Source organism: Gymnodraco acuticeps, unplaced genomic scaffold (genome assembly GCF_902827175.1).
Source record: "Gymnodraco acuticeps unplaced genomic scaffold, fGymAcu1.1, whole genome shotgun sequence".
Lineage (NCBI taxonomy): Eukaryota > Metazoa > Chordata > Actinopteri > Perciformes > Bathydraconidae > Gymnodraco > Gymnodraco acuticeps.
Genome location: NW_022989862.1, coordinates 1 through 18,795, shown reverse-complemented (window position 1 = coordinate 18,795; position 18,795 = coordinate 1). Strand labels below are relative to the sequence as shown.

Genomic DNA, 18,795 nt, shown 5'->3' with positions numbered 1-18,795 from the left:
TCAGTGCTAATATGGTTTAGTCAAGTCATGGGAAAGAGCCTTACTGTGCTTCCCACACACGATGAGCCCTAAAACCATAAAAATGCCCCTGCAAACGGCTGCTTTCGCCCCTGGGTCCAGTGTACAATCATCAAACAACACAGATTTTATACATGACTGTATCGCCGTCCTCTATGATGTGCTTATCGCCATTGAAATCATAGCCCTGTGAGTTTTTGTTATGTATGAAACACAGATTAAATCAATGAAATTAAAAGTTGAAAAAGTGCAGTTGCAGGAAAACTGAAGTGAGAATGTGAACATGTTAATTTGGAGCTATAAAGAACGCAGTGTGTTCGTTTATGATGTGTGCGTTGCTGAGATTGTCACCCACGCGGCGACATCCTAATCCCTGAGTGTGTGTGTGTGTGTGTGTGTGTTGTCATCTCTGTCATCTCTGTTTCCTGCCCAGACTGTGAATCATAACAGCAGGTGGACTCTAATCACACACTCACAACAGACAGTTATTGTCGATACCAGCCAGCGTTTGTTCAAGGGGCTCGTCTGTGTTTTCAGGTGTGTGTGTGTGTGTGTGTGTGTGTGTGTGTGTCACCTGTGGGATCCAGCCGTGATGTCACACTACTTTCGTGAGTTTTCATGTTTGATATTTATACTCTTGCCTTTGTTTTATTTATGCCGTAATGTATAGTGAAATGAACTGTATAAAAGTATCTCCACAGCGACTCATGAAACATTGATTCAGTGAAGGGGGTGTGTGTGTGTGTGTGTGTGTGTGTGTGTGTGTGTGTGTGTGTGTGTGGTCTAGCATTACTATACTTGTGGGGACCTAAATCTGTTAACACAGTCACGTGTGGGGACTCGCCTCCCTTATGGGGACAAATTGGAGGTCCCCAGGAGGGGGATCATTCATTTTAGGGTGAAGACTTGGTTAGGCATGTTATGGTTAAGGTTAGGATAAGTCTCCAGGAAATGCATGTAAGTCAATGTAATGTCCCCTGAAGTGATGTATACATGGTGTGTGTGTGTGCGTGTGCGCGTGCGTGCCTCAAAGTAACCCTACCCTGCGGGTGCACAGGTGATACCGAGCTGAATATAGCCCCTTTACGGCCAGCTGGTCCTTCTATTTAAAACAGAGAGAAGGGGGAGGGGGAGGCGGCTTAGCATCAGCATTCTGCGGGATCCAGAGACACTTTGGTGGTGGGACTAGACCGCAACAACAAAAATCAAGAGTTTGTACAAAGAAAAGTTCAAACTGTGACATCTACAAACACAGACATTGCCAATAAGTGAATGAGACACAAATGAGTCAGCGATCCATGCATTATCTACAAATGTGTTCCTACTAATACGCTTCAACAAAGGAACAAACACACATCAGGTGACAACCAGATGACAAATCTGTGTCTCTGCTCCTATTGGTCTAAAGTCCCTCAAGGGTACGCTGCTCAACAATCCATCTCAGAATTGCAGCGTTGATGCAAAGTCAATCAATGACTCTAAAAGTCAACGTGTGATTCACCCCCGTATCACATTTACCTAAGAGTCTTTGCCAAAGGTCGATTATGTCGGATGAGGTCGTCATTGAAACACTTACTGCTGCGTTAGCAATAAAAACCGCCCTTAGATGAAATCATTTTTGCGTGTAGGTGTTAAAAAAACTGGATATTTGGTTCTGTTTGAATGAGTTTTACAGAGAGGGGTTAGCATGTAGCAGCCCCCCCCCTCCCTTTAGCCTGTAACAGTGAATGAATTGCAACAGCTGAGCAGGAGAACTTTATCGGCAGAACTCCCTGCTCGTGTGTGTGTGTGTGTGTGTGTGTGTTTCAGGAGGAGCTGCAACCAGAGCAGTCTCTCTCTGCCGAGCTCTCTGCTATGTCCTCTCTCTTCCTTCGCCACTGGCCTCTTTTTCATATTCCTCCCCTCAGCTCTTCTGCTCTTTTAATCCACGACTCGCCCTGAGGATTTCTCTCCTCCCTCGCGGTCTCTCCGGCGCTGTCGTGACTCGCCGGCTGCCACTGCAAGGGGAAGGAAAGAGCAGGAGGACGAGAGAGAGAGACAGACCAATCGATCCCTCCGATACAGAAGACACTTGGAAAGAAACAGAGGCGGGTTTTTTCCTCCACGTTTCGGCTTTAAAGGGAGATTTTCTTTGACTTTCACTGGAGGTCTTCCGAGGAATTTGATTCACGTCCTTCCCCTGGAGAGAGAGGACGGCTAATTGAAGGGACAGCTGTTCGCAGTTTTGACACATCAAGGACTTTTCTCTATCCTCCCCTCTTCAGAAAACATTTGGGACTTTGTGTGGACAGCATTTGAATGACGAAGTCCAATGTTTACCACATAATTTATCTGCGTTCTGAATGATAATGCTGGACACCAACCATTGCCTGTCCTATGAGCCCTCCCCCCCGGGCTCTCCTCCAATGGGAGAGGACATGGAGAAGGCAGGACTGACCCTGGATCAGGACAGACTTGTCTATCACAGCCTGAAAGAAGGTGGGCGATCGGGAGCCGCACACAGTCAGTAAAAACACAACACACCTCCGATGATTTGTGTGCATGTGTTTCAGACTACAGGTGCATTTCGATACTAATCCGATGTCGAGGCGTTCCTAACACGAGAGATTTTGCTGACTTGCTTCTGTAGGAAGGAAGTAGCAGTGGTTATCTGTTCTCTCTGATAAACCTGTTAAATAGGCAGACTACTAAACCACTAGGTTTAATTGAGGAAGTGTGTGCAACCATGCATGCAAATAGCGGAGTCTGTGGTGTTTCACTGATGATGAGACATTACAGGCATTGGTCAGTTTTGAGTGTTTGGGCTAGTTTGCATCCTTAACACGTTTTCTTTCACAATATTGGAACGAAAACATAAAAAAAATGCACATTTAGGTGTTTAATTTAGCTTTTCTGGCTGTTTGAGATTAGTAGATTTCACCTAGATTCACTAAAAGTTAGGTTAGATGCCTTTTTTTTGCATATTTTAAAACTGCATTTCTTAATACAGGCAATCAACTGGGGATATTTCATGGTGATATCTCTGTTAAATGAGTTGACCCGACTTATATTGAGTCTTTTTTTAAATTAAAAGTTTGTACAGGACACATCGTTAAAGGCAGCTTTCTCAACAGTAGTGTTTTCCCCATACCTTTTGAGTCGGAGATCTCCTCTTTTGAAGCACTAAAAGAATACACCAGACTAGTTCAATGTAAATTGTAATGGTTTCTACAGAGGGGTTGAGTCAGAGTTTATCATTCATAGCCTGAAGTTTCATTGTGATATCTAGCAGTTAAAAGTCCTATCCACCTGTAGTGTCTGCCCTTAAATTCTCCCTATGCATTGTTGTTATTAAGAAACAGACCCTAGCTATTAGCTATCAACACTTAACACATGTAAAACCATCATTTCATCCATATTTGAAGTAGCTGCTTTTATGTTTTCTAGTTTTTGAAATAATAGTAGTAGTTGTTGTAGTAGTAGTAATAATAGTAGTTGTTGTAACAGTAGTAGTAGTAGTAGTAGTAGTAGTAGTAGTAGTAGTAGTAGTAGTAGTTGTAGTAGTAACAGTAGTTGTAGTAGTAACAGTAGTAGTAGTAGTAGTTGTAGTAGTTGTAGTAGTAACAGTAGTTGTAGTAGTAGTAGTAGTAGCAGTAGTTGTAGTAGTTGTAGTAGTAACAGTAGTTGTAGTAGTAGTTGTAGTAGTTGTAGTAGTAACAGTAGTAGTAGTAGTAGTAGTAGTAGTAGTAGTAGTTGTAGTAGTAACAGTAGTAGTTGTAGTAGTAACAGTAGTTGTAGTAGTAGTTGTAGTAGTAGTTGTAGTAGTTGTAACAGTAGTAGTTGTTGTTGTAGTAGTTGTAGTAGTAGCAGTAGTAACAGTAGTAGTAGTTGTAGTAGTAGTAGTAGTTGCAGTTGTTGTAGTAGTAGTTGTTGTTGTAGTAGTTGTAGTAGTAGTAACAGTAGTTGTAGTAGTAGTAGTAGTAGTAGTAGTTGTAACAGTAGTAGTTGTTGTAGTAGTAGTAGTAGTTGTCAGTTGTTGTAGTAGTTGTAACAGTAGTAGTAGTTGTTGTCGTAGTAACAGTAGTTGTTGTAGTGGTAGTAGTAGTAGTAGTAGTTGTAACATTAGTAGTAGTAGTTGTTGTAATAGTAGTAGTAGTTGTAGTAGTAGTAGTTGTAACAGTAGTAGTTGTAACAGTAGTAGTTGTAGTAGTAACAGTAGTTGTTGTAGTAGTTGTAGTAGTTGTAACAGTAGTAGTTGTTGTTGTAGTAGTAGTAGCAGTAGTAGTAGTAGTAGTAGTAGTAGTAGTAGTAGTTAGTAGTAGTAACAGTAGTTGTTGTAGTAGTTGTAACAGTAGTAGTTGTTGTTGTAGTAGTAGTAGTAGTAGTTGTAGTAGTAGTAGTTGTAGTAGTAGTAGTAGTAGTAGTAGTTGTAGTAGTAACAGTAGTAGTAGTAGTAGTAGTTGTAGTAGTTGTAACAGTAGTTGTAGTAGTAGTAGTAGTAACAGTAGTTGTAGTAGTTGTAGTAGTAACAGTAGTTGTAGTAGTAACAGTAGTTGTAGTAGTAGTTGTAGTAGTTGTAACAGTAGTAGTTGTTGTTGTAGTAGTTGTAGTAGTAGCAGTAGTAACAGTAGTAGTAGTTGTAGTAGTAGTAGTAGTTGCAGTTGTTGTAGTAGTAGTTGTTGGTGTTGTAGTAGTTGTAGTAGTAGTAACAGTAGTTGTAGTAGTAGTAGTAGTAGTAGTTGTAACAGTAGGTAGTTGTTGTAGTAGTAGTAGTAGTTGCAGTTGTTGTTGTAGTAGTTGTCAGTAGTAGTAGTTGTTGTCGTAGTAACAGTAGTTGTTGTAGTGGTAATAGTAGAGTAGTAGTTGTTAACATTAGTAGTAGTAGTTGTTGTAATAGTAGTAGTAGTAGTTGTAACAGTAGGTAGTTGTAACAGTAGTAGTAGTAGTAGTAGTTGTAGTAGCAGCAGCGTGTTTTAGGCTGTATTTAATGTGATGGTGTATTCCTTTTCACAACAACAAGAGGAGAACTAACTCTGAGGGCTTAAAGACATGTTTTCCACTTAAAGGAAAACCTTAAGAGAGCCAACAATGACATAATATAAACTACAATGCTAATATAGCCTTATTTGGAATGGCTTACAGTCAGTATAACAGTTAAACAAGCTTCACTTTGTTTATCACTAACATTTAAAGAGATGTTCAGAGGTTCAGATCACCGTCTAGAGCTGAAACAAAGCCTTCCTGTGAGATTAAAGCCAGTGGAAAGTATGAAACAAAGGTGGAAAGAATTGTTTTGTACTTTAAAAAACAGCTGGCATGATCAGTCACTGCATAGCTTTCAGTTATTAATAAAGCTGCTTATTGCTTACCGCTAAGTTCTTTAAAGGTGCCAGGCATCATGTAGAGAAAGTGAGAGTGACAGGAATTGCATCAAGCCATTAAAGCTCTGGGAAAATGGCTGCTTTCCTCTTGAACTTTAAGAGAATTGGTATTCACTGCAACCCCTCCTGTTGTCGTCTCAACGTGTGAGGAGCCTTAACCTTGTACTGTTCCTGCCCTCTGGCCTCTTTCCATTCTCACTGATGTGTGAAACATTTGCTGCGGACATTTAAAAGCGATCTTTGGTCGAGCCAAAGTGGTGTACATGTAATAAAAACACATTACTACAATCACAATAAAAGACAATAATTTACAACAGAAATATAAAAATCGGAAAGTCAGGGGAAAGTCAGGTGTCATGCTCCGCTCTGAACGATGAGCACATGCAGGACATTCACAGGCTTTCCTATTATAACATTTCAAACGCCAAGGCCAGTTTTTGACGCCGAGGGTCAGTGGAACCTGTGTTTTTTGTTGTCCTTTAAATGTAATTAAACTGAAAAAGAAATTAAGAAAAGAAATAGAAAATGATATATTAAATATAACATTAAAAACTATATATACATTGTAACCAAAATGCATTTGTTCAGAGAAATATTAACGTCTGTCTTAACTAAATTAAACATATTCAAGTCAGTAACTCAGGGAAAGTGTGTGTGTGTGTGTGTGTGTGTGGCCTAGCATTACTATACTTATGGGGACCTAAATCTGTTTACAAAGTCACGTGTGGGGACTCGCCTCCCTTATAGGGACAAATGGAGGTCCCCATGAGGGGAATCATTAATTTTAGGGTGAAGACTTGGTTAGGGTTAGGCATGTGTTGGTTATGGTTAAGGTTAGGATAAGTCTCCAGGAAATGCATGTAAGTCAATGTAATGTCTCCTGAAGTGATGTGTGTGTGTGTGTGTGTGTGTGTGTGTGTGTGTGTGTGTGTGTGTGTGTGTGTGTGTGTGTGTGTGTGTGTTAAGCAGTGCCAAGCCTCTGCAGGGACAGTGACAAACTCAGACGTGTTTAGAACTAATGACAAATGAGCGCAGGAGGCTTAGCCTAGTTGGCCAGCGTGAACCTGACTCTACCTCACTGACCCCGTCCTCCTGATGCTTCTCTATCCTTTACCTACTACTCTCACGTTATCATGGTGTTGTGCACAAGTTGGACATGTATACATGTGTCCTAAGTCAGTATATACACTAGGAATTCCCTAACTTTCATATCTTACTACTACCTAACTATAAGCCTGGACAGTTTTGTATTGGGTACAAGGAACATTTGATATGTCACTTCCTGCATGAAGCCCTTCTTTGCAAGACCGCATTGTTTAAGTACTGATGATCACCTGATTAACCTATTCATTCAACAAAACGTTATTATTTGTTATTTATCAGGTGAAACATCAAAGGTTTGCTAACTAGGGATTACAATTGACTTGCCTTTCTTTGGATATTTATTTGCTTTTCACCGTTGTGTCAAAAGCTGTCTCCTTAGCCCTTCATGAGTGCGTTTTTGCAGTGGCCTAGTATCCCAATAAAGCTGCCCTGCCTTTTCATCCTTTCCCTAAATGAACCTCAAACCTGATTTAGATAAAAGCATTGTTAATCATCATCACTATCCAATGAAACATTAATACTGAATGTAGCTCTTTTCACGACACAGACACAGGTCGGTTCTTTAAAACGGGCGTTTATTTCTTGGGAGTTTTCATCCTGTAGCCTTCCCTCTTCCGTTACGCCGTGAGAACTACAACACCGAAATGACACGCATACATAGCCAAACACATTAGCATATTGTGCTACACATATGAATGAAAACAAGAACATGAAAACACAAAACAAATACCTCGTTGGCCGCTTGTCGTGAAAGGAGATTAATTTAGTTCCTTTTCTGCATAACTTCGTCACAGACCTCCCGTCACACTAAACTGTATCACAGACCTCAGCAGAGCTTCAAAAAGACGTCAACCCACATGGAGTTGTACAGTGTAACAGCAAAACACGCAGTACCAGCACATGAACAAACATTAGTTCCTAGGCACAAGAACACATACGCATATCGGCCCAAGATGTAAAACAAACTGTATTAAATCATGCCATATTTAACGATTATAAATAACATGAAATAAAGTATTCATTTATCCAATTGAACTATGACATTAACCGTGTTACTCCTTTTAATTAAGGCAACTTCGTTACGTCATTTACACTGAATATGTTTACATGCCCATAAAACCATGATGCATTGCAAAATCAGAGTCCGGTAGAAATCTCTAAAGTTAGATGAAGTCTGTATGTTATTGGCTTGTCATGTAGTTATTCTCACTTCTCTGCATCGTGTGATTTGGTTTCCCCACATCGACTGTCTACAGTTTGAACACCACTGCAGCTTTTCACACATCGCACCTTCACTAGAAATGATGAGAGGTGTCACTGTGAAACTTGAAAGTGTAGGAGGAGCGGCTAAAGGAAGTCCATTCAGTGTAAAAGAGTATGCAGAGTGAGTGTGGGGGCAGAGTGTAAGATTCCCTTTCCCAGAATATCCCCCTCTTCCCTGGAAGTGTCTCAGCGTCTCGTCCTGCTCTGAGGCTCGTGTTTTAGCCCGTGTGTTTTGGCGCTGTGGAAATAGTGAGTCTCTTAGCTGCTGGAGCAACATATAGACGAGGCAGCCGGGCTGTGTTTACGTCTCTGACATGTTATTGCTTCTCTAGAGCTAGCCTGATCCCTCGCGATGTAGAGCATGCTCACTTGTAAATAAAACAGAGTAGGGCTGAGATCACCAGAGAGGAGTTCCAGCAAAGTTAAATGACATTTACTGTAGCTGCAGAGACGTTAACACTCGCCGCGTTTCTGTCCACGATTGTTTGTCATAACACAGCAGCAGCAGCTACGCACGGCGGCTAGGTGGTTAGCTCGCCTGCAACACTAATGTTTATGGCTGCTGGATAATTGCAAGAATTTAAATCGTCATAGTTTTTGTCAATATTGAGATAATAGGTCACTTTTAAAAGATAATATATGAATTCAACATTTTTACACAACTATTTAAAATAATTATAATTATAGCGGTGGACGTAAACAACGTGACCTAGGAGCTCCGTAAAAAACAATGCAGTCTGACACTATGCGACACGAATTTCATATTTTTGGAGTAATTATACCTTTGTTGACGAACAGAAATATTGTTTTCTGGCACCACTTTAACATTTCATGGGAAAAATCTGCATTTTGGTATGAGAGCTATATATATATATATAATATATATAAATAATTCTGTCCTTATGTCATATGGGATTACAAACACTAACTTGCATTGTTAGTGGCAAGGAACAGGTGCTGTTTGTGTCGCAGAGAAATTCTTGTGAAGCCACAGAATGAATGCGGCGACAACAGCCCCACCCACACACACACACACACACACACACACACACACACACACACACACACACACACGTCAGTGAAAGTAGTGTTTAGTCTATAAAAAAACTCCTTCCTTCCTTTTGATTTTATCGAACACTGTAAACTTGAAGATAGGCAGTAAATGACTTTAAAAAAGGAAACAGGCTGCCGCTTTGAGCCCAGAGGAAGACGTTCAGAGAGTATCAGTTACTTATCGCCCTCAGAAAACACATCACACCACCGCCAGTGTCTGTGTGACCCTCAAGCTGTTCCTTACAGTCTGATCATTGTTCGGGGTGAGGGCGTGTGTGTCTGTAAGACTGACTGAAGGGTCACTTCCCTAAAGTATATCCATGTTGAAACTGATACTCCAGGGCGTCATGAAATACAATGCACTAAAAGATAACATTTTGCATCCCTCCTAATTTTTAAAGAGGCCCTGTTATTTTTTGTGTGTGTTATATAGGTTATTGTGCATGTAAAGGGTCTTCAAACGCCTCTATTCAACTCCTTTGTTTACTTCATGAACATAGTGACATCACTATATTACACTTCTATTGGCTAGCGCTCCAACACATTGTACGTGATAGGCTAAGGGGCGGGACATCTCTAAGCGGTTGATCCATCACAACAGAGCCGGCCAGCTAACCAATCAGAGCAGACTGGGCTCTGGTTTCAGACAGAGGGTGAAAAGAGGTGCTGCAGCACAGACAGTATGAGAAAAATAAAGAGCTTTTTGAACATTAAAGCATGGAGACATGGATAGAGACACTACATACTGATATACACCTGAACATCAGCAGGAGAGGACTCTTTAAAGTAGAGACACTACATACTGATATACACCTGAACATCAGCAGGAGAGGACTCTTTAAAGTAGAGACACTACATACTGATATACACCTGAACATCAGCAGGAGAGGACTCTTTAAAGTAGAGACATACATACTGAGATACACCTGAACATCAGCAGGAGAGGACTCTTTAAATTAGAGACACTACTACTGATATACACCTGAACATCAGCAGGAGAGGACTCTTTAAGTAGAGACAACTACATACTGATATACACCTGAACTCAGCAGGAGAGGACTCTTTAAAGTAGAAGACACTACAATACTGATATACAACCTGAACATCAGCAGAGAGGACGCTTTAAAGTAGAGACACTACATACTGATATACACCTGACCATCATCAGAGAGGACCTCTTTAAAGTAGAGGACACTACATACTGATATACACCTGAACATCAGCAGGAGAGGACTCTTTAAAAGTAGAGACACTACATACTGATATACCACCTGAACATCAGCAGGAGAGGACTCTTTAAAGTAAGACCCTACATACTGATAACAACCTGAACATCAGCAGGAGAGGACTCTTTAAAGTAGAGACACTATATGCTTGAATTACACCTGAACATCCAGCAGGAGAGGACTCTTTAAAGTAGAGACACTACACACTAATGTGAACATAAAAATGAGCAGAATAGGGGCCCTTTAAGTTAATTTCTAGTTTATTTCTAATTTGATATTAAGTGTTTTTTCCATGGTGTTAAAGCATGCATCTCAGTAGAGTGATGTCATTACCAGACTGTTCTAACTTTGCCACTCTGTGCCCTAACCCACTCAGACATGACTAATAAGTATTTTGTGTAACTATCGCACCGCCTCTGTTACGTAACGAGCACTTCCTGTTTTGAAATGAAGGTGCAATCGACCCACTGCACTATTTCTTTACTTGTCTTGTTTCAATTTCTGCAATGTAATTATTCTTCTGACCTTCCTCTGCTGGTTTCTGCTGGTATCTTTTTATCGTTGAACTTTTTACTGAGTCTTCTAAAGATAACAGTTATTTTTAGAATCACTTGCACCCACTTTGCACACAGAAATAAAGTCGAGAAACAGGAAGTGCAGTCTGCTGCTCACGCCCTCCTTGTACCCGCCTCCAAACTTTAAAAAAAAGCATCTGTTTGAAGGGGGAGATGTGATGAAGAACTGAGTGCAGGTTCTTAGTCCAAATGCCTCTGTGTTCCCGCGTGTGCTTATTTCTGTAGACTGCTGATCGCTGGACAATAAGGAAGCTTTGAGAGCTCCATCGCTGCAGTTTCCTTACTCTCACCGGCCGTCACTGACTCCCTTCTTCTTCTCCCATTCTTTCTCACCTCCTGTCTCCATGCAGTCCTCCAGCTCAAACTCCAGCAGAGACGAACACGAGAGGAGCTGGTCAGCCAAGGGATCATGCCACGTAAGTCCTTTGACTTTTTACTGTTTTCTGCACACTATAATGTCACACACCTTACGCCAGGGATGCATACACACAGCAGGAAGAGCTCGAACAGAAAGGGCGAGGCGAGGAAGATTTATTGTTGTCGTATGTTGTGTGTGAAAGCGCTTTATGATGCTTAATAGGAACTTGTGCTGACTGTGTCTTTGAGCCAAGGTCTACGTCATCCGATAGCAGATTGAATGCTTTATTACATAAATACTGAAGTGTTTTTGATTCATTAGTTCAATGTGCCCGTGATTACCTCATACAGGATTTGTTGACTTTCTTCACATAAAACTGTATTTAAAACGTTTTTGCATCACTTTTTCGCTGTAAATGTCATCTGTTATACATGTGTCATATTTAGTGTGTGTCTTTGCACCACTTTGTGTTATCAAATAGGGCAGCTTCCCCTTCTTCTGTATCCACTTCCTGTTTCAGAGTTCCGCACATCACAAGAGGCAGAGATGGGTTTTTTTTGCTTCTGTTTCAGCGTAGATTGAATCTGTGGGCATCAAGTCGGAGTGTTTTCTCCGAGAAGAGTCTTTGTTGAAGGAAGCTGCAGCTGATTCAGAACGCTGCTGCTCGAGTCCTCACTAACACTAAGAAAGTGGATCACATCACTCCTGTTCTGAAGTCTTTACACTGGCTTCCTGTGTGTCAAAGGATAGATTTCTAAATACTGCTGCTGGTTTATAAAGCACTGAATGGTTTAGGCCCAAAATACATTTCTGACCTCCTGCTAAATTGTGAACCATCCAGATCTCTCAGGTCTTCAGGGACTGGTCAGCTTTCTGTCCCCAGAGTCAGAACTAAACATGGAGAAGCAGCGTTCAGTTATTATGCTCCAAATATCTGGAACAAACTCCCAGAAACCTGCAGGTCCGCTGCAACTCTGACTACTTTTAAATCAGCAAGAAGACTTTTTCTTTTTGTCGCCTGCTTTAATTGAACAATTCATATCTTAGACTGCACTGTAACTTTTATCCATTGTATTTTTTCTTTTAATGTTTATTTTATTAGCTTTTCTTTTAATGAACTGATTTAATATGCCATATTTCTTTAATCTCTTTCATTTTTTGTAAAGCACTTTGAATTGCCTTGTGTGACTTGAAAAGTGCATATAAATAACTTGCCTTGCCTGTGAAAAAGCACGGCCTCGTACATTATACGGTAGATTATCTGCTTGATAAAGTGAGTGTGGGAGAAGTAGACAATGAAAGTGAAGAAGTAGTTACTGTTGGGCCCCATTGATCAACTCAAGATGATGATAGGGAGGCTGTTGCAAATCCCCGCTTTGTCCTCGGATCTAACAAGTGACATGTAATGTAATAAGATGCCTCTTAATGTTTTTGTAGGTGTGAATGAAAACGCTTTTTTCTGGATCCTTTGTCACCCATTTAGGTGAAGGAACCAAAGATGTTGCATTTCCTTAAACGTTGGATAATTTTCAGCTGCTATTATTCTACATTACATTTCATTGACTTTTATCCAAGGGGGTCTTACAAAAAGTGCATTCAAAAAACTAACTCCAACGACATGCAATATTACATTATGCTTCAGCGAGTAGTAAGCGAATAAAACCATGAAGGTTAAAAAACTCAAAACAGCTAATAAATAACGGTACATTCTCCTTAAGTAAACCAAACCATTGTTCTGCTAATTCAAACGTCACCAAAAGTGGTACAATTATATTAGAAATGCTACTAGTAACTGACAATATTTTTGATATTTTATCGGTTATCTTGATGTGAGACTAGATACTATCCTATATTTCTGATACTGTAATATCACACAAGTGTATTTCCCTGTTTTTAGGCCTGCATTAACAGTGAAGTGATGTCTATTTTTGAATATTAGTGACTGTTATTAGCTGTTCTTATATTCACCTTTTCCTATTAATTCATTATAACCACATTACTAATGATCTTTTTTTGAAATACTTCACCAGAAATCTATTTTTTTCTATGTATGGCCCAACCCTAACCTGACTTATATCAATACTAGTGAACTATTCTTAATTTATATGCAGGTGGAGGGAGGCGGTGTGGCGCAGTGGGTGTGTGCGTGTGGGTGTATGAGGATCAGGGGGTCAGGTTTCAAACCCCACTGCAGTCAGCATGTCGGTTGTGTCCCTGAGACACTTCACCCCAAATTGCTCCTGTGGGGATTGCCCACAGTATTGAGTATTGAGTCGTTTGGACTAAAAGCGTTCTAACAAGTGACATGTGATGTATTGCGTATATTTTCTCCCACACTGCCCGCTGCAGAGGAGTCGGTGCTGGGAACTGATCTAGGGTCAGTGGTTTAGTTCTCACACTAGTTTTTCAAGCTGCGAGGTGTGAATGAGTAATACTCCACCTACTCACTAACCACCGACTGGGTGGTGTTGAGCAAGGGCCACTTGACCTCAGGAGTTGTTGTTTTGTGCGTCAGTATGTGAGTGTGAAGCAGGTGTTTCTGGACAAACGTGAGAACAAAATACTATCTCAGTAACGGTTAAATGCAAAGGAACGTTAACATGCTGCTAATTGGATGTAATTGGGGTATTGAGCGGTGAGTTTTTATTCAGTATTTTACACTGGAATTATAACTCCTTTGTTATCTTAATTCCCGGATTTAAACCTTTGCAGGAAATTGCACTTTTAGGTTTTATTTTCAATTAATTTGAATGGGACCTGTGGAACAAAAATGCTGCTATAGTTTGATTGAGAAGAAGCAGTATAGAGTTATAGTGTCAGGTTGTGGTGCTATGTTTTCTCACAGTTAACCATGATGAGTTTAAAGGTCTGCTTTAAGCAAAGTGCATCTAAAACCCATATAGTAAGTAACCGCTTGTTTGTTTAAGAGTGGTGTAGGATTAGTATCTGGTAATTTCTTTTAGCAGATACTCAAGTTTGCTTCTCTCTTGTCTTGATTTATACGTCATATGTCCTGAGCTGCTGAATGATATATTTAACCACTTAAGAGTTGACATTTATTGTTGTTATTCTGCAGAGATTAAAGTGTCTGTGTCATGTTCCCAGTATTGAAAGCAGATTCTTGCACGAAAGCCTCTTAAGAACAATATATCATTCTCTAAGGGAGCCAGTTAGTCTCCTTGTCATCTGGAGATTAATCTCTGTTCTGTTTTTTTTGGTCTGACTCTTCTGTATTTGAGTAAAGCCAGATGCACGCTGTGGTGCTTTCACTGTTTCTGTGCATTTGAGTAAAAGTAGTGATTGATTGGCACAAAGAAGGCCAGCTGTGCAGACATGCAATTGCATTATTTCATACTGTCTGCTGAAACAGAATAACATCTCAATTACAGCTACATTATGAGATGGATTGCAATAATTCTTCTAGAGTCTCAAGGGTTCATTCCGGACAATATTACAAAAAACAACAAAGCATTACTGTTAAATAGACATGTTATTTCCTCTACGCCTTTCCTACTAATGTCAGAGCAAGAGGCGCTTTCACACCTAAGTACTTTGCCTACTTAGTTCATGAGAACTCTTTAGTTCTCATGAACTAAGTAACAGATCGCGTTCACACCGGAATAAATCCCTGAGGGAGGATTAGGCAAATGAAGCCGCTGACGTCACTTCTTCTTCTTCTTCTTCTGCTTTGGGTTTACTGGCAGGCCGCAAACAACTTCACGGCGTATACTGCCATAGATATCTATAACACACTAGATGACTCACCCGCGCTGCTGGCCAATGGAGACCGACGTTGCCACATGCGGTCATCTTGCCACAGGCAAGCTCGCTTCATCATAACATTATGGCTCTGGGTGCACTATTGAAATAACCGTAGATTGCTCCATTTTTCAACCGGTTTGGTTCGTTATAAACATCAAAGATGTAGTTATGATACTGCATACTTATAATTACAATCATGGACTTTTTTTTTCAAACATGTCTAACCCTCCTGTATCATAGCCATGCTAATAACCGTTTATAATAAACCAAACCGTTTGTAAATCACTCAAGATTTCAGCGAGTTAGTTAAGAGTATGTTTGTGCAGATCACTCACCTTACAACAGCTGTAGCAGGTAGTTGTTGACTGTGGTAAGATGGCCACCGGTGAGCTACGCTGGCGATCCCCTTGAGCCATCTAGTGTTTTATTATATATCTATGTATTACTGCCACCCGAAGTCCCCGGAGTTGGGGACTCGGCTTTCTACTGAAGCCTTCCGAGTAAATCGCCAGAAACGCCGACACCTCCTCATCTCCACCGCTCCCATGTTTTTTGTTGTGTTGCCATCTGCGTTGGTGCGCGGAGCTAATGCTAATAATGCTAATGCCAGCAAATACAATGCGGCTTCACAACACTTTATCCGAGTTTACGGGGCGTGGTTTTACAATCCGCCCAGCCAATCAGAAATTGGAACCTTTTCCTCCCCAGGAAAGTACCTGCTCTCTAGTAGGGACTAAAAAGGGGGTGAAAAGGTCTCATGAATAAGTTCTAGTCCAGATCTTTTTAGTGTGAACCGCAAAATCCCAGGAACTATTCCTGGGAAAAGTACTCTGGGTGTGAAAGCGCCTAAAGTGAATCCCTGATATTATATTCTTTATAAAAGGCCAACATAAGTCTGATATATTCACATAATGACATCAGTAAAACTCTCATTGCATAAGCAAGACATGTGTTGTCGTCTTTCAGCTGAGGATGTGAAGGATCAGCTGACCGGCGGTGTGTTTGTTATGATTTGTGACCGTTTTGTACATAACAAGCGTTTGGTATTTAGCTCTTCTCTAAGAGTCAGGGCTTGTGACACACACCACACACACACACACACACACACACACACACACAACCACACACACACACACACACACACACACACACACACACACACACACACACACACACGCACACAGTTGGCAGTTGACACCCCACTGTCTCCAGGATGTCCACACACACCCTCACACACCTTTTGGATTTCACCAGCTCTTCTTGACCAATCTTAATGAACGCTACGTTGCATCATCGTAACTGCCGCTGTCCTCCCCATATCCTTCCCCAAATACACTGAACATCATTATTACTGTCTGTTTAGATATTAGAACACAAACGTTCTTGATATTGAAGACAGTTCTGATGTCTATACTTAACATTTGGAAACTGTGCTCTTGGCTAAATGTCCGTACTATGGGAGACCGGGCCTTCTGCTCGGCTGCTCCCAGTCTGTGGAATGCTCTCCCTGACCAAATGAGAGCACCACAGACCGTGGAGGCTTTTAAAAAAGGCCTCAAAACCCATCTCTTCAAAAGAGCCTTTGCATAGACCTTCTTATCACACCCTTTTATTTATTTATTTGTTATTGCTTTTTATTAATTTGACCGTATTGTGTAATGTTTATTTATACTGTTCATGCTCACCACTTGTAGCACTTCGGGATTTGGAGTCAAATATGAGGTGCTTTATAAATGGAACCCATTATTATTATTATGTCCTAAAGGGAATGCGTCGGACAGATTCATCTAGAAAATATGAATAAAAGATGGAAAGAATCATCAGTTAGTAATTAAGGTAACTTTTCATGCAAAAATGGCAGAAAATGCGTTTTTTTTGCCTCATTTATTGAGATTTCCTGCATTATTGTGCATTATTTAATCTGAAATTGAATATTTTTGAGTCTTTTGCAGACAAAACAAGACTTTTTACGACATGACGTTGAATTTTGAGAAACATGGTTGGACATTTTTCTATGTTTCTTAAATGTTTTAAACAATTAATCTAGAAAATAATCTTCAGTGTTGGGGAATAATTTGCTTACGTATTCAACCTTTGACACTTCATCGTTTTCTCTCTTTACTGTCTCTTTTCCCGGCATAGTTCTACGGCAGGGGTGTCAAACTCAATTTCATCTCGGGCCACATTAGCATTATGGTTGCACTCAAAGGGCCGGTTGTAACTTTAAGACTATATAAATATACATTTATATATATTAAATAATGTATTATATTACATTATTGCCTCTGCATTGGATTATTATCGGATACGGTAATAACTTCATAAATAACTGCGTCTGAGTGCAGAAGTCTAGGGCAAATAATTGCAAGTCTCTTCAGTGAAAATGTCACAAAATGATTTGAGAAAAAGGCTTATTTTGAAGATAAAAAAAGTCAAATTTGAGATGCATTGTGGGACATGTAGTTTATGGGCAACGTGCTTCTGTAAAACGGGATGTAACCGTATAATAATCATATTATATTCTTTGGAAGCTCTTGTGGGCCACATGAAATGAAGTCACGGGCCTTGATTTTGAGACCCCTGGTCTACGGCCTTGGGTATTGCTGCTATCTCTCTTAAGGAGGAGCAGCTTGGGCGCATTGTTGTTGCCAGTCTATGACCGAGCACAAGCCGCCATGAGGTAGTTTATTGTTCAGGGACGGAGGTTCCCTGGCGCACATTATTTATGGACGACAGCTCTAGATAGATTCAGGGTCCATCATTGTTTAGTCTCGCTGATGAAGAATGTTGATTATTACACTCTGATAGTTCAAACCTGGAGCTACAGGAGAGTTCTTCAGAATTGATTGTGGCATCTCAACCGTGTTGTCAGACACGGTGACATGTCTTGTGAATTCTCCAGCCGAAGCTCCAAATAAACCGTCAGTGTTTGCCATCAAAGCTCCAGCTCTCCTCGTGTCTCTCTGAGTCCTGACTCCATCAAAGCTCCAGCTCTCCTCGTGTCTCTCTGAGTCCTGACTCCATCAAAGCTCCAGCTCTCCTCGTGTCTCTCTGAGTCCTGACTCCATCAGAGCTCCAGCTCTCCTCGTGTCTCTCTGAGTCCTGACTCCATCAGAGCTCCAGCTCTCCTCGTGTCTCTTTGAGTCCTGACTCCATCAAGCTCCAGCTCTCCTCGTGTCTCTCTGAGTCCTGACTCCATCAAAGCTCCAGCTCTCCTCGTGTCTCTCTGAGTCCTGACTCCATCAGAGCTCCAGCTCTCCTCGTGTCTCTCTGAGTCCTGACTCCATCAGAGCTCCAGCTCTCCTCGTGTCTCTCTGAGTCCTGACTCCATCAAAGCTCCATCTCTCCTCGTGTCTCTCTGAGTCCTGACTCCATCAGAGCTCCAGCTCTCCTCGTGTCTCTCTGAGTCCTGACTCCATCAGAGCTCCAGCTCTCCTCGTGTCTCTCTGAGTCCTGACTCCATCAAAGCTCCAGCTCTCCTCGTGTCTCTCTGAGTCCTGACTCCATCAAAGCTCCAGCTCTCCTCGTGTCTCTCTGAGTCCTGACTCCATCAAAGCTCCAGCTCTCCTCGTGTCTCTCTGAGTCCTGACTCCATCAAAGCTCCAGCTCTCCTCGTGTCTCTCTGAGTCCTGACTCCATCAAAGCTCCAGCTCTCCTCGTGTCTCTCTGAGTCCTGACTCCATCAAAGCTCCAGCTCTCCTCGTGTCTCTCTGAGTCCTGACTCCATCAGAGCTCCAGCTCTCCTCGTGTCTCTCTGAGTCCTGACTCCATCAAAGCTCCAGCTCTCCTCGGTCTCTCTGAGTCCTGACTCCATCAAATCTCCAGCTCTCCTCGTGTCTCTCTGAGTCCTGACTCCATCAAAGCTCCAGCTCTCCTCGTGTCTCTCTGAGTCCTGACTCCATCAAAGCTCCAGCTCTCCTTGTGTCTCTCTGAGTCCTGACTCCATCAAAGCTCCAGCTCTCCTCGTGTCTCTCTGAGTCCTGACTCCATCAGAGCTCCAGCTCTCCTCGTTATCTCTGAGTCCTGACTCCATCAGAGCTCCAGCTCTCCTCGTGTCTCTCTGAGTCCTGACTCCA

At 41.4% G+C, this 18,795-nt stretch overlaps 1 protein-coding gene across 1 annotated transcript in view; it reads left to right on the top strand.

The window, feature by feature from the left end:
• The window catches only part of LOC117563152 (myocardin-related transcription factor A-like), a gene marked incomplete at its 3' end in the record, with an annotated part of 43,104 nt that extends 32,089 nt beyond the window's left edge, over nucleotides 1–11,015 (top strand). The window contains 1 exon segment of the mRNA XM_034241331.1: nucleotides 10,950–11,015. Within this exon segment, the coding sequence (XP_034097222.1) occupies nucleotides 10,950–11,015 (66 nt within the window).
• Between the last annotated feature and the right edge of the window lie 7,780 nt (nucleotides 11,016–18,795).